The sequence below is a fragment of the Neopsephotus bourkii genome, unplaced genomic scaffold (assembly GCF_033783945.1).
Source record: "Neopsephotus bourkii isolate Nb327-2 ecotype Australia unplaced genomic scaffold, CSIRO-AGI_Nbou_v1 NB_272, whole genome shotgun sequence".
Classification (NCBI taxonomy): Eukaryota; Metazoa; Chordata; class Aves; order Psittaciformes; family Psittacidae; genus Neopsephotus; species Neopsephotus bourkii.
The window spans coordinates 22,070,981-22,093,532 of record NW_026900781.1 but is presented as its reverse complement, the minus strand read 5'-3'; the positions used below and the strand labels follow the sequence as shown (position 1 = coordinate 22,093,532).

General features: G+C 36.5%; 1 protein-coding gene across 1 annotated transcript in view; it reads right to left on the bottom strand.

Moving 5' to 3' along the window:
- Window positions 1–22,037, bottom strand: part of DNAH5 (dynein axonemal heavy chain 5) — a 116,648-nt gene extending 94,611 nt beyond the window's left edge. Inside the window, exons 1-14 of the mRNA XM_061346726.1 lie at window positions 21,882–22,037; window positions 16,478–16,612; window positions 16,078–16,162; window positions 14,775–14,938; window positions 12,943–13,164; window positions 12,283–12,420; window positions 11,511–11,687; window positions 10,678–10,791; window positions 8,217–8,324; window positions 7,397–7,519; window positions 5,644–5,859; window positions 2,500–2,607; window positions 1,941–2,026; window positions 844–1,165 (exon numbers count right to left, since the gene is read on the bottom strand). Of these exons, the coding sequence (XP_061202710.1) occupies window positions 844–1,165; window positions 1,941–2,026; window positions 2,500–2,607; window positions 5,644–5,859; window positions 7,397–7,519; window positions 8,217–8,324; window positions 10,678–10,791; window positions 11,511–11,687; window positions 12,283–12,420; window positions 12,943–13,164; window positions 14,775–14,938; window positions 16,078–16,162; window positions 16,478–16,612; window positions 21,882–21,959 (2,076 nt within the window). The 5' untranslated portion in view covers window positions 21,960–22,037. The remainder of the gene's footprint in view (window positions 1–843; window positions 1,166–1,940; window positions 2,027–2,499; window positions 2,608–5,643; window positions 5,860–7,396; window positions 7,520–8,216; window positions 8,325–10,677; window positions 10,792–11,510; window positions 11,688–12,282; window positions 12,421–12,942; window positions 13,165–14,774; window positions 14,939–16,077; window positions 16,163–16,477; window positions 16,613–21,881) is intronic.
- Window positions 22,038–22,552: the final 515 nt, after the last annotated feature.

Genomic DNA, 22,552 nt, shown 5'->3' with positions numbered 1-22,552 from the left:
GGAGCTCCACCTTGTGTTCTGTGATGCTCATGTCCACATTCGTCTGTGATCCCCGCTTCAAGAGTAGGGGACTACTGAACAGTAGTCATAGGGTTTTGCCACATCTGTTAGACAAGTGCGCTGATTTTAAAACGGATATACTTATCCTGTATTTTCAAGGCATGTGTGATCGTATTAAAACTTAAAATTGTGTTCAAATCTACCTCTCTTTGTTCTCACCTAATAAATATAAGGTTGGAGCAGGCTAAGCAAATTTATATGGTTGCCAATGCCATTTGACCCTGCTGTAGGAGAAACCAGATGTACTTTTAGCATGGATCTGAATCAGACCACAGATCACTAGGACCTCACAAGGGAAGGCACCAGTTCAGGGGAGATGACTTGGATGCTACAGTTATTTTGTGAAAGGCGAAAGGAGAATGTATGTGACTGCTCCATCAAGGCATGGTGCATGTCAGATAATCTGATCACTAGAGCATTTAACCAAAGGACACAGACGTAGCTACCAGTGAATCTTCATTGCATTTTTCCATAATAAATATTTTTCATTATAACCTTTTAGTTATAATGAAGTATCAGTTCCTCCTAAATTTAGCTACAGGCAGTACAGACACTGTTTATTATAAAATACCTTTTCTCATTTCATCCTTCACTTAGCAGTCTATAGCTCAGTGTACCTGACTACTGTTATTAACCAGAAATTCCTTCACATTGCTCTGAGTGTTTCATTGAGGCCTGAAACAACAGGAATCCAATCTGGACTGTAAAGCTAGATGTTAGTAGTCTACCATCAACAAAATACACCACATTCTAAGATACCATGATCAAAACCAGCTAGTTTACCTGCTGAAGCCATCCCCTGTGGTAGATCACTTCAAACTTCACAAGAACTTTTGCTACTTTGTTGTAGTTGCAGATTATGCGCTTCCCATCTGGTGTTTGCAGAACAGCTGGGTGCTGCTGGAAAGACTCCATGGGCTCCTGGATCCTATGGAATAAGTGGCGTGCCCACAAGATTTTACCAGCTATTGGAGGCAGATTACGAGCCAGCGGAGGGTCATGCTTCTGCTTAGTGTAGATCTTACAGACTGTTTCTATGTCATGGCCATAGTTTTGGAGTATTTTCCGATACTTTTCATCAATACCAAGATCTGGGATTTGTAATCTGCTTAGAAAAATAATTATCACTTAAAAAATTCCTTCAATACTTCTGAAATTCCCCTGATGCATTGTTGGAAAATACAGTTGTTCCAGATTCCCTTGCATTCTACAGAAAATAACTGCTTTAGCAGCTGAATTTTCACTAAAGTTTGAAAAAAAAAATGCTTTCACAACCTGATTCTAAGCAACCAAGATCTAGACCAAATGATACAAGTTTCCAAGTAAGCTTACACATTTTCTGTTTTGTCACTGTTTTCAAATATTGAGCTAAAATTATGTGCAGCAAACTGTAACCAATCCACCACTAGCAGTCTACTCTGTTAAAGTGTTAGAAGACTGATGTAATAATGACTGAGGCTGCATTGCAACAATGTGAATTTATCAAGAAAAATTTCACTGTTTCCTAATGCAAGTATTTATTCTCTACTAACTGCGCTGTGATAACAATGTTATTGTTAAAGGACAAAGATAAGGTAATTATGCAAGCAGCCATAAGGTATTCCTGCACTTATGCTATATTTTTGAAAGATTAAACATGAAGTTCACTTATGCTTTGCATTTTCTGATTAAAAAAAAAAAAAAAAAAAAGGTGGGGTTTATTTATCTACACTGTTAGAAAGATATCTTTTAGCAGAGCTGGACAAGTGAGAGAAAGTTGAGCTGGTTTTTGTTTGCATTTAAAGGAGATGCCTCCTGCTCAGCTCCCCATTTCCCATAATCTTTAAAGTGTTATTTCCATTGCCAGGCAGAATTCCAGCAACCTAGATAGGACATACTACCTTTCAAATTTCTTCAACATACTCAGCGCTCTCTCAGTGTTCAGAATATTTTCAAAGGTGATGTCCATGAAAACCCTTAATTGATCCTAAAAGAGAGCAAATAATTCTACAACAGAGAATTACATAGGGTACACACCTCAAACATGCCAGATAGTGTTTTACATTTTATCATACGCTATATTGGAACATTATTTGTATGAAGCTAACCCCAGTATCAATTTCCCTGTTCTTCCTCCTCTCAAGAATTAAACAAAATACAGTCAACTTTCAAGGCATTGTCTTTCTACGTTCCCTCTGAGGCTGTGCAACCAACAAAAGCTTTTATACCCTAAGATGTGCCACCATCTTCTACAGATACCCTTTCCTTCCACAAACTTGTGATTTCAGAACTATGAGAAAGTTAATTATTTGACTTATTTGTGCTATGCTCCCAGTCACCCAACAAAATCATCCATTTTTGTGTTAAACTTGCTAGCAAACTTCCAAATAAAGTACATTAATTAAAAAAAAATGTTTTCATCAGGATTCTTCAGTAAATTATTTGAATCATAAAACCTACATGAAGGTCATTTATCTCTTTGCAAAACTCTTCATAGTCTTGGTCAAAATGAACGTTCCGTTGATCCAAGAAATTGTAATGCCTTTTCTTCATGATGTCCACAGTGCTCTAAACAGTGTCACAGAAAAAGGAAATCACAAAAAAAAATTGGCTTACCACAAAGACTCACCACACCAAAATATTTAGTACAATGGGCTGTGCGCATTCTCATTTTACCTTTGCCATTAGTTCCCATTTATTTACTGAGCAATATAAGCAAATTGCTTACATGACATTTTCAAGTTGTTGCAATGGTCATATGAATTTCATTTATATTATTTACTTCTGTTTCAAGTCAATTAGAACTGACAGAATGTTCAGATTCTTGCTTTTCCTCAAAAACATTTGTTATGCAGTTCAACACAGAAAAATATTTTCACATTAGCATTTTCCACCTATTTAAATTAGCTGATTCCATAGAAAAACAGACATTTTGAAAGACACAGTAGGAAGCACCATATACCAGCCTGGAAACTGTTATTTCAGGATTCTCTTACATAGCTGCTTTCCACTCAAACAAAAGTACGTCTTAATCAGTATCACCCCTGAGCTGAGCCGCTGTTCAACATCCTAGTAGTTTACCATAGTACAGCTCAAATCTCAGTATATTTTCAGCACCTCAGACATCCATCATTTTATTGTAAGTCAATGGAACTTCATCTTTATTGTTTTGGTGTAAATAACATTACCATATTTTCCTCTAAAAACAAGCAAATCCCAAATAACAACTAAGTGATAAAGCATAAACACCCGTAACATAGTAACTTCCTATTGTAAACATTTTTCAAATCATGTAATGAGTCACATAACTGTAGCTATGGTCCACATAAATACTTCAGCACTTCAATTTTGTCACTATTAAAAAAGTACAATTACTTTCTGCCATTTATGCATACTATCCAGAAGCTTCCATGTAGTATTTTCTACCAAGGCATGTATAATTTCCTCTCACCTACCTACTCTTACCCACCAAATGAAATTGATCTTGTAGCAGCCTTGCAATATCTGAAGGGGGCGTACAAGGATGTCAGAGAGGGACTCTTCATCAGGGACTGTAGTGACTGAACAAGGGGAAATGGGTTCAAACTGAAACAGCGGAGATTTAGGTTGTATATAAGGAAGAAGTTCTTTCCTGTGAGAATGGTGAGACATTGGAATAGGTTGCCCAGAGAGGCAGTGAATGCTCCATCCCTGGCAGTCGTCAAGGCCAAGCTGGAGAGGGCATAGAGCAACCTGATCTAGTGGAAGGTGTCCCTGCCCATGGCAGGGAATTGAAACTAGATGATTTTTAAGGTCCTTTCTAACCCTAACCATTCTACGACTCTATGAACTAGGTCTCACACAAAGCCCTTACTTGAGGACTTGAGTGCTGCAATGGATAATGAAGTATATCTGCATACATTTTACAGACCGCATCACAGCCTGGACTAATGGTCACAAGCAGCTTTTCAAATATGAATGCCCTGAATAAATGTCTGTGTTGCAACCTACCGAAATTATTTTCATAGCACAACTTGAAAATTCTCAGATACCTGAAATGTGGAGAAAAGCTGTGCCTCCTGGCTTTAGAGAGGAGGTCTCAGTGAACAGAGCAAAATTTAGAGCTGCACACACTTATGCTGCCCATGTGGAACAGTCTTGGACTAAGCTAGCCTTCCACTTGTGCCTAGGTTTCTTCTCAGAAGGCTACAGAAGAGAACAAAGAAGAAAACTGACTACTGTGAAGGATGCAGTCAAGGAATTAAAACTGCAGACTGCAACAGGAAAGCTCATATTTGACCCTACAGTTATTAAACTAAAACAAAGCGACTTACTTGTGGTCATAACAAAAAGAAAATGGACAAGGTAAAGCAAATTAGAATGCCTCAGTTGCCTGTACTGCCACTGTATCACATGTGATCTTTAAAAGCAGTCTACAAACTCCACATATTAAATACTTCTGATTTATTTTAATATTTACAATAATTATTTTCTATTATAACATATGATTTTCATTATTATGGTAATTGCAATATTTTTATGTTTTATGCATGTAATATGATAAGTATATATTATATTATAGTATATAATTACCATAATTATGATACTGCACTAAGAAAGACATAAAATAAGGTAAGTTAACTCAGGCTTAGTCAATTATTTCTAGAAAAGAAAGTTAATCTTGGAAAGAAAGAAGGAAAATAACATGATTTAGCATATTCATGTTCTTGGAAGAGATCCTTGTTGTTCAAGTTTTACTCCTACTAAATAAAAGGATCAGGAAAGAAGCTTGAATAGTAACACTAACAGGCAAAATGATTTTGCTGCTATTGAAGAAAAAGCCTAAACTTTAAGAGCTGTCCAGAGCAAACCAGCAAAGTCATTTCTCTTCTTCCCCCACCTTAAAGATAGCCATCTGTGAAATACTTTTTTCTGGCCTCATAAAACACAAAGGTGATGATTGCACTCTGGATTTAGAGTACAGATTTTAAGTAAATTTAATAATCTGTTTTGATGGAATTAAGCTCACTATTTCATAGAAACATAAAATGCTTTGAATTAGAAGGGACCTTGAAGATCATCCAGTTCCAGCTCCCCTGCCACGGGCAGGGACACATTTGCTTACTGAAAAAAAAGTCAATCTGAGTGTCCAAGTTTTGGGGGTTTGTATTTAATTGGTATAGGTTTTTCAAATTACTTATTTCAAGAAAACAAAATTATATCTGTTTGCATTTAGGCAACACAGAAATTGAACTGGGACTTATTTCACCCCATACTGCAATTTTGGCCACGGTACACTTTCATAGCCAGCAAAATGTTCATAAAGACAGAAATGTTGCACTTCTCAGTTTTTTCTCCTGATCATAACATAAAACCATGGCTCCAATTGCTCAAAGAAACAAGTAAAAGTAAACACATACCTGCTTCACATGCGCACCTGCCCCTTTTCACCTTGTCTGCTCACTTCCCCAGCAATCACACAGTTACGTCATTAAGTATTACTTGGTAATTTGAGCACAACTTAGAGCTAGTTTTTCTCTTGACAAACACATTTCTAATTTTCATAATTGTTTGCTGTTTAAAGTTCAAGTCAGACGGACAGGGTATACAAAATTTACTGTGTACCTCATATTTTGTGATCATTCCTTCCAATCCCTCTATCTTAGACTCCTGTAGAACTGAGTAGGTTTTCACAGTATTGAAAACATCTATTATCTTTACCAGACGTCGATAAAAGGATTCAAATTTTCCAAAGATATACACTTCACTAAAAGCAAACTGTCTTTCAGCTCGATTTTGTTCCAATTTCTCTTTTGCCTTGTGAAAACAATTCTGATATTCCTGGAAACAAAGAATTAATTAAAAAAAAAAAAACACATACACACACAAAAAAGAAGTTAAGCATATAATAAAGGGCACTGTCACTAGGTAGAACACTTTATGCTGACAGTATTTTCCTATCTTGATAGCAAGTAGGATTTTCATCAATAAACAGTCATGAGAACTATAAACTCAGTAGCAGGATTTGCCTCTGAAAACTAACCCAACAATACCATTACAGGACCATACATTTTATCAAATCAATGAACTGCACATCTATGTATTTGTACATTCCATCTTTAGCTAGCGTGAAATTCAGTTTCCTCTATTTTACAGCAGAGCTTGATACGTTTACTGAATATCCAAGATGAAAACCCAGAATTCAGTTTTCAGAGACGGAAAATAATGATTGTGTGCTGAGTAGTTTTATTGAGTAATAATATTTCAAATTTTCCAAAATCACTTTCCAGAACAAAAGCCCTTCTAAAGTCAGCAGCTTCCAGTTTTCATTCTGCATTCTTAGCTGGTCACAAACCCTGCTTCAAATATGTTCAAATTAAATTCTTCCTACACACAGTTTTCATAGTCAACAGATTTGCTTGAAATGGTTTCTTTAAAGAAAATAATCCTTAAATTACGGTGTTCATTATTTCTTTATCAAGTACACATATGAATAACCCCACTTGGAAATACTAATAACAAGGGCCCAGAGTTTCCTAAATTTGTTAAGTGATTCAAATTTTAAGTTTTAATCTATTGATTTTCAGAAAGCTTTTGGAACTCACCAGACTGAAATAAACTAATACTTCACCATATTTTAATGCAGCAACTGAATCATTTACTGTATGTTGATAGAAATACACAAACTTACTACTCGCTGCTGATGCTAAAACATCATATAAATTTACACTAATTTGTACTAGAAGCATGCAAAATTTGCTTCCTCAGGAAGCATCAGGATAAAATTCTAATCTTCCAATCACATATTATTAAAGAATCAAAAAGTAATAATAGAGAAAACCTAATAAGAACCTTCTGAAATCTACAGGGAAGTTATCAAAAAGGCAGAACTAGGTTCTTTAAAGTAACAGAGGCCAAGATGCAATGGGCATAAATTGAAACAGAAAATGTGACTGGATGCGACCTGCAACAGCTGAATTCTCAGTTCACTGAATTGCCCTTTCTAAAGGTATAACTTATCCACATATCTTTGAAGTACATTCAGCTCAGTAACTCACTCTGTTTTCATTTCTATCACACATCTATCTTCATCACATAAGAAACTTTCTAAAGAAACTCAGGCATGACAATCCAAGTAATTCTCATAGAAGCAGCATAGTTAAGTTAGGCTAACTATCAAAATCCTGTTTCTGGAAGGTAAACAGACACTGGTCTAAATTCCCTGTTAGCCATAACATAAATGCCTCAGTTCCTAAGGGTATTTTCAGTTGCTCCTTTTTCAGACATTATAACATTGCTTTCTTGTGTAAAATAAAGTTTTCTTAACCACGTGCTCCTAAATCACCTTATATTGTTTTCCATGTGCTCTCCCACCTACCTCTTTAAGTCTAATGGCTGCTTGTAGCTTTTCCATAACACTCTCCTGGGGTTGATTCCAGATGGTGGCTGTATTGTTGTTTGTAATGTAAGATTTACATGCTGCAATCATCTGATTGGTCACCTAAAAACAATTTTCATCTTGTGGAAAAGAACATTTCAAGACAAAGCAGAACTTGTCCTTCTTTTAGTCTCGTCCCCTACCTTTGACTCCACTGGCTTAAAGCCTGCAAAATAGCAGTACCAAACACCAGCCACATAGGCTGTTCCCCTTGTAATATCAAGCCCCCAGACCATTATGCCATCAAAATGTTGTTGATTAACTATGCTCACCTTAAACCTAAATACTTTGTACCAACCCTGAAATGACACTGAGAACTACAAGGTCATAAGACTGAAAAGAAACACTTCTGAAAGCAGAGAGTGTGATCATTGAAGAATAGGTTGTCCTTCCAACTGCATTTCCTTCTTCATGCAAACATAAGGAAGTTTAAGGGCTACAAAAAAACAGTTCACCGCAGGTAAAACTCATTGTAACAGAAAGTTCCTCAGTCAATTCATGTCAGGGTTGAGAACAGCCCTGGATCTTCAAGAAGCCTGAAAAAATTCTTAAAACTCCAAATTACAGACAATAATATAAATTGTAACTTTGAACTACTTTTATCACTATTTCTGATTCTTTAAACATTCAAAAAGCAGTATAAAATTGACCAAAATGCTGCCTCTTCAGTTACTTGTTTCCTTTATATATTCTCTCTCATACTCAAGCAACAGCACACAGAAAAAACCCTGAAAATTTCCTTTCATGCTGAAGCACCAACCTTCACAAACAGCGAGGATATCTTTTCAGATGTGTTGTAATATTCAGAGATACTCTGAATCATTTTTATTGCATTTATGAGTCCTGGAATAGCATCCATCATGGACACCTGGAAAAAAATACAGAGTCTGAACTGTAGTACTTCTGTACTGAGTACTTCTGTTACCATGCATTAGCTCAACATCTAATTAGAGAACATGGGAATATTATGAACATGGTCACCTTAATGTTTCTGCCTCTCTTTCCCTGGACCTGTCCTACTTCACCCTCCGACCTCTCCAGTTCAACTTTAGGGAAAAATTTTCACTAGTCTTGGTTGGAAATGTTCTGATAACAAGTGAAATTTGATAAAGACAAAGGCCGCTCCAAAAGTACCACTTATTTTCACAAAAAAAAAAATACATGTCTGTACACTCTTTCACTAAACCTGATCTAAGCTTGTATATAAATAGATTCATTAAAAAATTACATTAACCCTCATAGCACTCATTTGAAGAAAGGAACTACAGCCAACTTTCCTATAGTAGTGGCATTTGGGTAATAATTAATACAGTAGATGAAGTGTCTGGGAGGAGGTGATCTTCTAGGCCATTTTTGGGGTGCTGGCGAGAGAGGCAGCCCTTGTGAGGAGAGGCCAGTCCCAGCCGGTTCTAACAACCCCACTGCAGGACAGAGCTGAAACCCTCAGCCATGGACAGGCACTTCAGAGAAAGCCTGGGTAAGGGGAGAATGCTACCCAGTAGTCAGAGCTGAGGGGATCCAAGTGAGAAACAGCCCTGCGAGCCCTGAGGGCCTCCAGGCCACAGCAGGGAAAAGTATAGGGTGGGGAGCCATACAGCCTGATGGCAGCACCCCAATCCCCATCCCTTGGTGCTGCTCTGAGGAGGAAGAAAAGAAGCCAGGAGTCAAGGGGTGAAGTGGTGGGGAGATGTGGGTTTAATTTTTGTCTTTGTTTCTCACTACCTAAATCCATTTTAACTGTCAATAACTTGAGTTACTTTGTCCCAAGTCAAGTTTGTTTCATCCATGGTTATAACAGATAAGTGAACCCTATGTCTTTGAAAAAATCCATGAGATTTTTCATGCTATGTTCTCCCCCCATCCTGTTGAGGAGTAGGAGTGAGAGAGTGCTTAGCCCATAGCCAAGGTTAACCCAACACACCGTTTTAATTCTCCAATACCCTATATGATTTTCAGTAACTCTTGCGTACAAGAGAAATGCTTTTTGCTAAAGGATTTCAAGACCGCAGCAATCCTATCTTCAGCCCATGAATAGGCCAGACAAGGATTTTTGAGACAGGTCCTCCTCACGTCTGAATTTCAAAGAAATGTCAGTTTTACTCTACTGACAAACTGCTTCTCAATATTTTACTAATAAATATCAGTAAGGAAAAGGTACACCCTCCATACCTCAATGGCTTCCACCCCAAGTTCTATACCCTCCTCAAAACTAATACATCTCTGAAGATGACACTACTTCCTCCTTGGTATGAGTCAATATGGGGAAGCACAAAGCAGATCAATTTGAACAGACCCTGCACAGTGTTAGTAGCAAGCATATTTAACTTTAACTGGGGTTTCTATGGGTATCATACCCAACCTTTCACCAGGGAGACTCAAATATCATACTGGACAACACTGAAAGAACACCCTGTTCTAATAGCTTGTAGTAAGTGGAAACAAACAGAGCTGCAGCATGGTTGCCCAGAGCACTGTTTGAAAGCAATTTCACTTTGGGAAAAGTATGGACAGAGAAAGAAAGGTAGCTTGGATGATCAAAGCTTTGAATCTTCATAGCTACTCTTCACGTGTCTCTGACTATAAAGATGCATACATTCAGTTGAAAACCAAGTTTTAATAAAAGCAATAATTTGCCACCTACTTTAGCCTATAATGGGACAGTAAGAATCCTTCCTCCTATCCTATGCTTTAGGTTGGCTGGTTTTGTTTACTACTTGTTATGCTTGTAACCTTCTGTTACTATGTTACAAGAAGGTCATTTATATTTTCACCTGAATATTTGCATAACTGTATTTGTTTTCCTAACCCAAGTAGCTGAAAACCACATTATAGGTGTTTGGCTAAGCATGACCTGGACACCAACACAAAGACAAAAGCCCAGCCTTTGTCTTTAGCATGGTCCTAGGTTCACGTACACACACACACACACTGTTTTTATTTATTTTTTTTTAATCTCACTAATTTCACTTTCTCCCACAGCACAGAATCCAGCCCCAGCATCAGACCAAAAGCTGCATAGATACCACAGCAACAAAATAACAAGTACTTTATTTTGTACTCAGAAATCCCACCAGGCTACTTCCAGCATAACTGAAAAAAGGGTCAATCTGGAGTTGCATACCTCAAATGTTACGTATGTAATTTCCAAACTTATCCTGCAAAATACATTAATTTTAGTGGCCTCAAGAGATTTATGTTAAGAATTTAAAAGTTCTGCTTACAGGATCACTATTGTATAATGGGTCATAGTATTTTTCCAGAGAATAGAGGTACTTCACATTATCTTTAGCTTCATTTGCTGCATCTGTGATGCGAATATCCAGCGCTTGCCAGTTCTAAGAATAAAAAGTTGGGAAAGAAAAATAAACCCAAGCTGCTTTGTTATTAGTCTTTAAACACATTTGAAAGTACAGATCTGTTACTTGAGAGTTACTTGTTTACTCAAAATGAGGAGCAAGTCCTTTTTTGCTTCAATTACTTGAGCACAGTTTGGACCACTCAGCTCAACAGATATGTCAGTATCAGTGTCAAGACAAACTGCTCTAAAATATACAGACATCATATGTTAACTATTTTTGCTTGATGGAGTGATGAACATTTGTCTTAAGTCTTATTCACTTACTTTTCTATTTGTGATTTTAACTTCATTCTGTCAATGTGAGAAGTTATGACACCACAAGCAGTTTTGAGAGGCGCTGTAAAAGCATGAGAAAGTGGTGGGTTTTTTCTTTTCATTAAATATCCAATTCATTAAATCAATTTCTGATTTAATAATCAACTTTTCAATGATTTATAAGTATTTATTTCTGTTGAACCATGTGGATGCAGAAAGGATTCAGCCTTTAGACTTAAAAGGGATTCTCAGTCTTCTCCAATAAATTATGATAGATTTAAATTTTATCTACTCAAGATGAGAAATAGGAAAGAAAAAGAAAACAAAGGCAAAGATGCTTCAGTATTTTCCCCAACAGCAATGTTACACACATTGCCAAAATGAACTACAGTATACAGAGCACTTCTAGTCTTTGTATCCATCACAAGTCAAAATACTAACCTTCAGCAGCTTGGATTTAGCAGCAGTGAGTACTCCCAGCACTGCCTTTACATCTGGGCTCTTCAGCTGGTCTGTAAGGTAGTTGAATTTTGACAATCTCTTTTTCCAATAATCAAGCTCTGCTCGCGGTCCAAGGTCATCAGCTTCCTTTCTCAATTGATCATTTTCTGCAAGAACCTTTTATCATAGAATAATATTATTGAATGATGTTAATATTTTTTACCTGCATGGATACTATGGATTAATTTATAATTTAACTTCCAGTATTAACCTCCCACAATAAATTATTCAACTCAGCCACCACCTCACATAAGAGGCCTTAATTTTGCATGGCTTTTTTAGTTCCGAGTCAAAAAGGGAGTAGTATTTCAAGGGCACTGTTACAGAAAATAATATTTTCTGCAAATAACCTGCAAAGTATGTTTCAAAGTGAAATTTTGACCACTGAGAATAATGTTCAGTGAATTATTGTGTTCCTTTTGTTTCATTAAATCCACTGAGAATTACTGTTTTCTACTTTAAGAATTGATGACTACCAAAAACAGAGTCTAAGATTCCAAAGACACTTATATGCTCTATTTACCAGTAGATGGAAAAATCTCTCAATAATATTCTTATGCAGAAGTAAAAGCACACAAAATGCAAACAATGCTTTTAAATACAGGGATTGATCACATCTAATTATAGAGAAAGGTAGCTATACACCAACAAGATTAAATTCATCCTCTGTCAATATGCAATGTCGTATTTTACCATTGCTCAGTATTATCACCTGCTCAATTTGTTTGGTCCATCCTTTCATGCAGACTTCTATTTTTTCAAGAGCATCTGTGCTGTTAGCAACCATCAAGTAATCTGAAGGTCCTCTTAGAGTTTTCAGATCATATGTTTCGCAATTCTTCAGATTGATCTAAAGCACAGGTTAAAAAACCCTGACATGCTGAAATGTTCATAACAAATAATCCAGGAACTTCAAAAAGTAACTGACTGCCTTACTTAATATTCCCACTTCGGCTTAAATTAAACTGGTTTGAATCAGAACTGGACACTAGAATCTGCAGAATTCACCAGCCTGGCACCTTGTGTTCTCATGCGCTTTCCTTCACAAAGGCTGAGTAGAAATTAACAGTTAAAGCAACCAGTTGTCAGGCATTAATCATTCTTGATTTAAGAGTGGACACAGTCATTGGAAAGTCAAGTAATTAATAGCTCAAATTGTTAATGGCACCAGAACAAACGAGAATAGAAGCACCTGCAGAATTATTAAAGCCAGATCAACATACAATTGATGACAAAAAAAAAAGGGTTGGTTTTGTCCAGTTTAACAAAAACTATTTTATAAGTATTCAACAACAGCAGTTAATTCAAGCGCTGCAGAGCAAGAGACATTCTTCAGCTAGCTCAATGTCTATTTGGCATGTGAACATACTACCTTTTCTAGCAGACTTTGCTGAGTTCCTGATAGCACACTAACAAATGCTTCAAGAGTATAAAGGAAGTTCTGCTTAACACTTGAAGCTAGTTGAGGTTCAACAAGTTCAACCCAACCATGGTCCGTAGTCTGTAAGGCTGGAATGAAGATTTCCAATATCAACTGCTCAACACTTTTTAGTAAGCCATCTCGACTTACATTCATGATATTAAAATTTACTTCCTGTAAAAGAAACACAAGTTAAAATAGAAAACAAAACTTTGCCACCATTGTATTTATTCCTGTCCTTGGTCACCTCAAAAATTACCAGTACAAGTGCCCTTCAAACATCACTAGCACAATTCTTGCTAACAAGGGCTGCAATATTTGCACATGGTAACAGTTTGTCATACAAAACTGAGGAAACTAAGATCTGAAAACACTTCAAAATACAATTAGAGTACAAGAGACTGTCATTTATAAAGTTCAGCTTATATGGGTGAATGAAATTATTCTAGTCTGTCATTTCTAAAGTTATCAGAATTTTTTTTTAATATATTCAGATATATATGCCTAGATAGGCAGAGATCAATGCATTTAAAAGGCTTAAATACCAGAGGAATTATGTTAAACCCAATTTGCAGTTGCCCAAAGATTTTGGTCCAAAAAGAATACCTTTATCCCATTTGAGAGAGACATTCTGAAAATTACTCTTTTGACTTCTGAATTACATTAATCTGCCAGCCATATTTTGCTTCATCAGAAGGTACCACATGAATTTTTTCCAGTAACATAATTTAACACCAAACAACTTGTGTCACACATTAGATGCATCCTCACACATACCAGCTTTACTTTACAGCTTGTTTTTCCTAGCTTTAAGGTACCCTTTACTATCATCAAGGGCTATATCACTGCTTGTGAAGAAGTCTGATTTACACATCTTTCATTTGCATATACCAGCTTGCAAGCACTATTAATAAGAAAAAAAACACCTTCAAATGTTAAATAGTACATAACTGGCTAAAAATCTAAGCCAGACCTTTCAAAATCATAAAAAAATAAAAATTAAGAAGTTAGCATAAAACTTTAAAGCATACATGTGCAAAAATCATAATAACTTGATTATAACACCGGCTCACCCACCCTTTGCTCTTCTATTTCTTGACTATCAGTTTTAAAGAGGTTTAGAGGGTTTGGTTTGGGGTTTTTTCCCACCCTTAGAAGAGATGGGGAAAGTTAAAACTTGCTGGTTTAGCGGTTGTACTTGAAAGCCCCTATTTTAAAGTGCATTGAAAGTTTTCCACAACACTGAATTCTCAGCCCATCATTCTTCCTTTAGCACTCTGATAACTTACAGCTGTGGGATACCCCACATTTTACTCTGTTCTCCTCATTACTGCAGCACTTGATCCATCTTTGTTCACTTCAGATTGTCATAGATTTAAGGAGTCTTTCACCAGTAAAAACTTGTTTGTATATAATTTGCATCTACACTCTCAAAAACAAAGCCATTCTTGATTGGTTTTTTAATTAATTTACTAGCACTTATTGAGATTAAAAAATTTATTATTTAGGTATTGACTAATTACTCTGTTATTCTAGATTATTGTAAATTTTCTTCCTTAGCATCATTTCTTCACAGCAACAATACACTTCAAGTTGCAACTGCTAGATAATGTTGGAGTTTTTCCCTTCCCCTCCTGTTTTGCCTTGTGTTTCACATAGCCAAACTGTGTCCTTTTGCTCATTCCTCCATGTCAAAGGCTGTCATATCACGTACTGAAAGCAAATACCCTAAGATGAAACTTAAAGAAGATTATGTACAGTGACCAGCAGCCACTGACTCTTACCTGGCGAATATTCTCAGTTGTGATGTGTTTAAAAAGACTAGATCTAATGAAGAAAATGCATATACCAGTTAAAGCAACTTCTTTTCCCTCTGTCACAAACACTTTAGATTTCTTTTTCTTTGTCAAATGAGAGGTCATTCCTGTTTCCGGAAGGCCAAACTGCTCTATAGATTCAAATTAAAGGAATATTTAAAACCCACTGATTATTTATTCAAATAAAAGTTTTCTTAACAAACAGTCATCATTTGTGTATCTCTTGAGTCCCAGCCCCTGGGAACCACCCCATGGGACTACCCACTCACAGCATGCAGCATCCAGAGACCTCACAGCACAGTAAGAACTATTTAATCTAATTTTCTCATTCTCACATCAAAAGCCTTTTATTTCTATTAACTTATTTCTTTTCTATTCCTTCTAAGCAAAAGTTCAGGATCCCTGAATCTGATGCTCCATATTTAGGCTGTTGGTAACACTTGTAAAGAGACAGCAAGTAGCATCAGTATCTTCAGTTGAGGTGGAAGGGAGGAGGGAATAAATATATTAAATTGTGGTTTTCAACATGTTGCTTCTCTGATACTAGTTTTCTAATATTCCTTTACAGCAAAATTGCATGCATACACATCTTAGTGAGACACTGCATTAACAGAAAGATCAAAAAGTGAATTGCTGACACCAGTAGTTAAAAGACAACATCCACAACAATGCAAAAAGTGCCAGGTTCCTTACCCTTTCTTTTCTCAGGCATGTGACTATGTGCCCAGAGATCCCTATTTTTGGATCAGGTGACCACCCATAAGTCCCCCTCCCCGCCTTATAGGCTTTCCCCAGAGGTGTGATAACATGTGGGCACTGGGGAAGGAAATGGGATATGAGCAAAAGGGAATTCTGGGATAATGGTCCTCCTGGGGCCATTGGTAGCAGGACCACCTGGATGAATGCTAAAGCGCCAAGAAATATGAAGGGGTTCTAGGGAAGACTGGTGGCACAAGAGGGAGGGGCAGAGCACCTCATGTTAAAGTCATCTTTTGACTACTGAAAACCATTGTTCACCCCCCCCCAGACAGGAGCTGCTGGGCTCACAAGGGAATAACTTGCTGCTGCATACACGCAATATGTGGAAGTGCACTGACGAGCTTCAGTAATTTTATCAATCCTCATTTCATGAACAGGGATTAGTGTCCCAATACAACCAAATTTGACCTGCCTTAAGCCCCAGCATGTAAGGACTTTACTAGTTGTTTTTTCCTTGCATACTTGCTCAGCACAACTATTACATGCTGCTGGAGAACCCAAGTTTGTTTACCTGTACCCGTTGTCTCCACATCTTGATAGTAGAACATCAGATGACGCAGACCTCCAGGGGCCAGGAATTTGTCAATGCGCTCTATCTGTTTGAGATCATGTTGAGATTATGCATAGCATACGCACTATTAAAAGGTTTTTTTGTGTGTGTGAAATACAGTCACAGAACTTATTGTACTAACTATAATCACTGGAAAGCCAAATATCTAATCAATTTCAAAATCATCACAATAGGTTCTGAAAGTAAGGACACTTTCGTTCAACTTAATTACAAACTGCTGAGAAATATCTTTTTTAAGAAAAAAATAATCTCAGACAAAGTCTGATAAATATCTCACAGAGTTTGATAATACCAATTCTAAAGCACCCTATGAGTTTCACTATCAAATTCATCAGATTACCTGGTTGCCATCAAGAATTTCATCTTCTACTTCTGCTTTGTCCAGGTTCACACAGCAGGCAATAGTGTCCAGTAAGTAGTCATGCCTGCCATCCAGCCTGGCACGTTTAGCCTCCCTCTCTTCCTTGAGCTTTTGCTGTTACAAAACACAAAGTGGACAATGAATAATTCACAATCTATTTTGAAGACAAAAATAAAAATTCTAAAATTTCTTTTAAAAGGTAAAGTTTGTTACATTCCTCCATACTTATGGTTTATATTCTTAAGGCACACAAATGATTATTTTTACAAGCTACCCATTACAATTTTACAGTTGACTCCCTGGGTTCTATTTTCAGATTTAGCACAAAATATCTGTTATCAGTCTTTTGCGCAATACTATTTGCTGAAAGCCTCGGTTGGGGAGGGAGGAGAGACAGGGAGCAGAGGGAGGGAGCAGAGGTGTGGGGAATGCTTCACAAGAAGCTGCGCCATCAGACCTGAACAAGAGCACGAACATCCTGACCCTCATCAGCTGCAAACCATGGGAGTCAAGAGGAGTCAAAGTTAGAACACCGGGATAATCTGTGAGAACTGTAGGGGTTGAAACAAAGGAGCTACTGAAGACAAAGATGTAACATTGTAGCCACGACTTTCCCAGGAGCTAATGAAAGGTTCCAATGTGGACTGAGGGGACGAAAGAATGCGTTTTCAAGGGAAAATGGAAAGTGGTAACAAAGAAATGTTCTTATACATCCGAGAACAAATAAGTTGCTCAAGCAGAGGCACTTGAACAATACTGTGATTGGTTGAGAAAAGCATATGATGTTGCAAAAGGTACTAAAAAGAAACTAACAGATATTAACAATTACTAACTCCTAGGCAAGGATCTATCAAAAGCCTATAAGCTCACTGAATAAATGATTTTTATCATAACCAGAGTCCATGCCTCAGTTGCCACAGAGAGGGAGAGGTATTTTATGTGTACAGCTCCATCATTCTGCAAGTTATCTTCAACACCCGAAGTCCTTAGTCCCAGATTTTCAAGTCTAGTCATGTATGATCATCAAGATAGGGTTCGGACCCATCTTTGTTATTTATGGAAGATACTGTAAGCTTTCTCTAATAAAGACATGCTTCTGGAGGGTACTGAGGTTTCATACCTTATCTCTTTGATATAATGACAAGTAAAACAAGCCACAAGCCTCAAGGTACAAGTCTTTACAAATGTGCTTAACTACAGTTATTGTACCATTCTTGGAGCAGTATGCCTACTCTTCTAATTAAATTGAATTCCCATATGTAATACACATCATTACATTATAGACAAAATAGCCCTCTGAAATAGTTACTGGTATTGTTGTGCTTGTGGATTACAAGATTTAATATCATTTCATTTCAAAAAGAAATTTAGAATTATGTTTCATTGGTGGTAAATTCAATCTTTATTTCCCCAGTGATTATGAAAAAAAGAAATCTAGTGACTGTTTAAAGTATGCACAAGTGTTTTATCCACAAGCTTCTATAGAGCCAATAGAACTTGCATAATACAGTTTATACCCTTATGTAAGCATCTTTCCTACTTTCTGGAGGAATTTTCAAATATTTGGTAAACTCATAATTACTAGCACACTTTCATAAATGCTGAAGGCACTGGAAATGTTTTTCCCTGTGAAAGACAAACATACACAGATACACCTGATTAATGCAGTAGCAGATTAATTTGTACATGTACTTCATGCTGTTTTACCTCTGTCATTCCCTAAAGCACTCACCACTTTCCCAAAAGTGAAATGCCACCACAGGACTGGCCTTTCCTACATGTTCTCAAGTCAGAAAATTTCCCCCCAAAAAGCAACCATTTTGGGCTGAATCAGCTTCACACTAGATTATAACAGGAGAACCCTGAAAACTGTTGTTTCAGTAATTTGAGCACAACTGCTGATACATTTTTAACACAGAAAATACAACCAATACTCTGCCAATTAGTTAGCTTCTATTTTATCTAGCAAAAAAACTCTTTGTTTTACTTTAACTACAGAGAATACTTCTATATTCTGCTGTGTTTCTAGTATAGAACTTCAGATATATTGCTACACAAGGTATTCATCTTATATTAGTTACCAGTTCCCAATTCCACCTCTACAGATGGTCCTGTGATATGTTCATAGTCTCCATTTCTTCTACAAGTTGCTGTTTATGTAGGCTGAAATCATGAGCACCTTCTCAAACTGGGAAATCATGCTCCAACATTTGTTTTGGTTCTTTTAATGTTTCCAATCCCTTAATTGTGGTCTCCCAAGCTCTATAACAAATACAGTAGCTACTGTGTGTAGCTGTTCACATAGCGTTATGCAGTATCTTATGACTAAGTCCCAAAACAAGAGCTTGTTGTTAATATGTCACAAAACTATAAAAATCTAGTTAAATTATTTTAATGAAGTTTACCTAAAGAATCCAAGGAATTTTTATCTCAGTAGTAAAGGTAGTTTTATGATTATTAAAAACATTAACTTGTATTTATCACGTCATTTCTGAAAGGCATTTGCATTGTTCCAGGGGACATCCAATTGCCACAAGTTACATGCATGTTTTTCTTGATAGCTGCTACAATGTAAGTCAAGAACTGCCTGTCTTGCTTCTGTATTTTGATGATCTGCCATTTCTAAGGACTTCTCCCCAAATGAAGTGTTCTCCAATCACAGACTCTCACTTTCCACTTGCTGCAGTCAGATGAAGACAATTCTGCCTCACTTTTAGGATTCAGTTGTCCCAAAAAAAAAAAATGTAGAAGAAATCTAACTTCAATGCTTTTGAGTATATGTCATTAATTTAAATATTTGAAAACACTCAAACTAGACTGGAAGCTGATCAAAATATCAGTTTCCTTTTGCATACCACTAAAAAAATAAATTGTTAAGATATTCTTTACTTAAGAGTAGGAATCTCAATGAACGAATTCTAAGAAAATGTTGAGCTTTCTACCTCTCATTCTTTCCCTCCCACCCATCTTTAAGGGCCAGATGTAAATAAGCAAAAGGCTCATGATAGATTTCTATTCCAGATTTGTTTCTTTTGTGATTTTTGTCCAGTGATGCATTTCAGGCCCTCAACCCCTTTGTATCAACCAGAACTTCAGTGAAGGAATTCACCAACCTATTCCAAAATTCAGTCTTTGGACTTCAAGACACTAACTTTAACTACCCCCACATCATGCTTTAAACCAGCAATGTGGTCATGACCTAGGAGTTTCTGTGTATTTGTATTTTACATCCTGCAGGATACACTACAAAAATACATATCCCCAGACAGCACCTGTACAAAAAAAAAAAAAAACAAACAAACAAACAAACAAACCCACAAAAAACCCAACAAAACAAAACAAAACAAAAAAGACAAGTAGGCAGTTTTATGTAATTCAAATAAACAATATTTAACAGAACACTGGAAGACTAAGATTTGAAGATGGAAGGATTGCTAAAACACAAAAGCTATCATTTGTGTAGGCAAGAGTTGATGGTAAATGCAGTAATGTTTACATGCAAATCCTGAAAAGTATCAGCAGCAATTCTGATCAAGGTCATAAAACAAAGACTCCTCATAATGACCCATGATTCTGGAAAATCCAGGTGGAACAGTAGTTGCAAACGAAAACGCTTTCTCACTTAGATACATGGGAGGACTGTCCAAGTTTAAATTATACTGCTTTACCTCAGTTCTTGATATAAAGAAGAGCAGCACTGCCACATTTAGTTCTGGGTTTCTTTTCCACCGCTTAGTTACAAAGGTATGAAAGGTCATCTTTTCATATACAACAGTTGTAAGCCCAAAGCTAAACTAATTAACTGAAAATTACTTTTGATGATTAATCTGGTTATAATAAGTAACCTGGTTTATGTCCCATAAACCCTTAAAATTTCTAATACAAAAAAAAATTAGCACAGAAAATTAGAGATCTTCACCTGAAGCAGAATAAAGGGAAGATTCCTAAAGCCATTTTAACATACTCGTAAACCCATTTTAACATACTCCTAAACCCATAGACATCACATCATCAATCTGAAAAAACAAGGGGAGATTAAGTTATCTTTGGGTTGTTTTTTTTTTTTTTTCCAAAGTATTTTCTAGCTATCACAAGAGTGTATAAGTATATATATTTAAGCAGAATGTACTAAAATATCAGAAGTCAGAGGTATTAGGGGTCCTCCCTTTGAAACAACAGACTTAGAAACCAAATATTGACTATTGCCAACCTCACCTCTCCATTACAGTGGGCAGTTGCTGATGTGTCTGCAGACATTCTAGAGTTAGCATGAATGTTTAGTATGCAAGTCATAACTGCACAAGTTAAAACTTGTTTCTGAGCGCAGTTTATCCAGCAATGCTGCACTTGGCTGTCAGAATACCATGCATTACTGAATTTAGACACACTCAGGTCAAAGCCTGATGGATGAGCAATACACTTCAACTTTATTGGGAAGTTCAATAGTAAAAGAGTCAAAAAGAGTATGTTACTGTTAATTTACTGTCTTACCCAAAATCTACCTAACCAACATGGCATTCCTCTGTCTCTCCTTTAACTGGTCTTTCATTTTACTTTAATGTTTTATATTGCCTAAGAATTGCTCATTGATTTCCCTGTAGAAGTAAACTGGAAATCATTTTATGCTTTCCAAGCACCCTGAGTTTTCAACAGACACGCATTTTTTTATTCACTCGTCTCCAAAAAGCAAATACCCTACAGAATTAGTGTAAGCCCCTTAGTGGCTTTTAAGTCTCAAACACCAAGCACAGCTTTCCCATTTGTTATGACATTGCATTAACTCAGGAATAACTTGTTCAAATAACCAGCTTTTAAAATTAGCCTAAGGATATTAGTGACATCTATATTTTATTACTGTTTCTTAGTGCTACATAGTGTCCTCAAAAACTCCATTCCCATTTTATAGTACGGGAAAAGTAAAGATAAACATAAGTTTTCCTTGGTGGCACAGACCACCCCTGTTTTGTTGCAAGATCTAGCATCAAACTCTTTATTGCACTGGTCTAATGTTTGTGAAATTATATTATCACCAGACCAGTGCAACAACATGGACTAGATACAAGTACCAGTAGTCAAATGCATAAGTATCTCCAAATGCAAATTTATCTTTCAAAGTCTTGATTGATACCCTATCAATTAACTTATAAGACCAGCTACACACAAAAAAACCTACTTGTTATGACAAATACCTGTCCCAAAATACCTTTTGCTTTAAAAGGCAGTTTATCCATTTTTATGTACTTCGAATGCTTTTTGAAACCAACATTACCCACTTAAACCATTTCAAAACAGTTTTTACACCCCCCTGCCCCCTCATTTCACACCTTTATTCAAACTATGCAGTTACCACTCTCTACCTAGTCCAAAGTTCAGTTTTCCTTACCTTTATAACTCTGCCTATGCTCCGTTTCCAAAGATGCTTTCTTCCAGCTCTAAACATTGTACTATTTGATACAAGCATCAAGTACTGTTTTTCAGCAATAAGCCTTAAATCATTGACCAAGCTTCTTGTTTCATTATTTTGGGCTCTCCCTCTAATCTTTTGCTCTTATTCATTTCATTTCTCATCTGTAGGAACACCAAAATAACTCTAAGAAAATACAAGAAGGCGCTAAAAAGTCAACTATTATCTTTAGCTCTGTATTTAAAATCCAGCTTTAATGTGCATTTAAATTACTTGAAACCTAAATTGGACTCCTTTAGAAAGTAAAGGTCTCTAACCATCAGAGTTCACTGCCTGTAGAGAAGGAGTTGAAAATTGCTGCTACCAAGCACAGTGTTGTTAAGGTGATATTGTTTATATGCAAACACCACTCAATACAATTCACCATGCTGAAGGGCAACATAACCATTTGCAAAAGTAAATTTTATAACTGCTTGTCTGATTTGTGTTTCGCCTTCTTAAGCAATCCTCCTGTCAATAAACATCTTTTTCCTTATCACACATGACTGTGTAAATATATAGCAACAACAGTCAAGCAGCTTTCAGATAGCTTTTACCTACAGACTACTAAATTACCAAATTTTCCATTCATATTTTTATGCCAGCACACT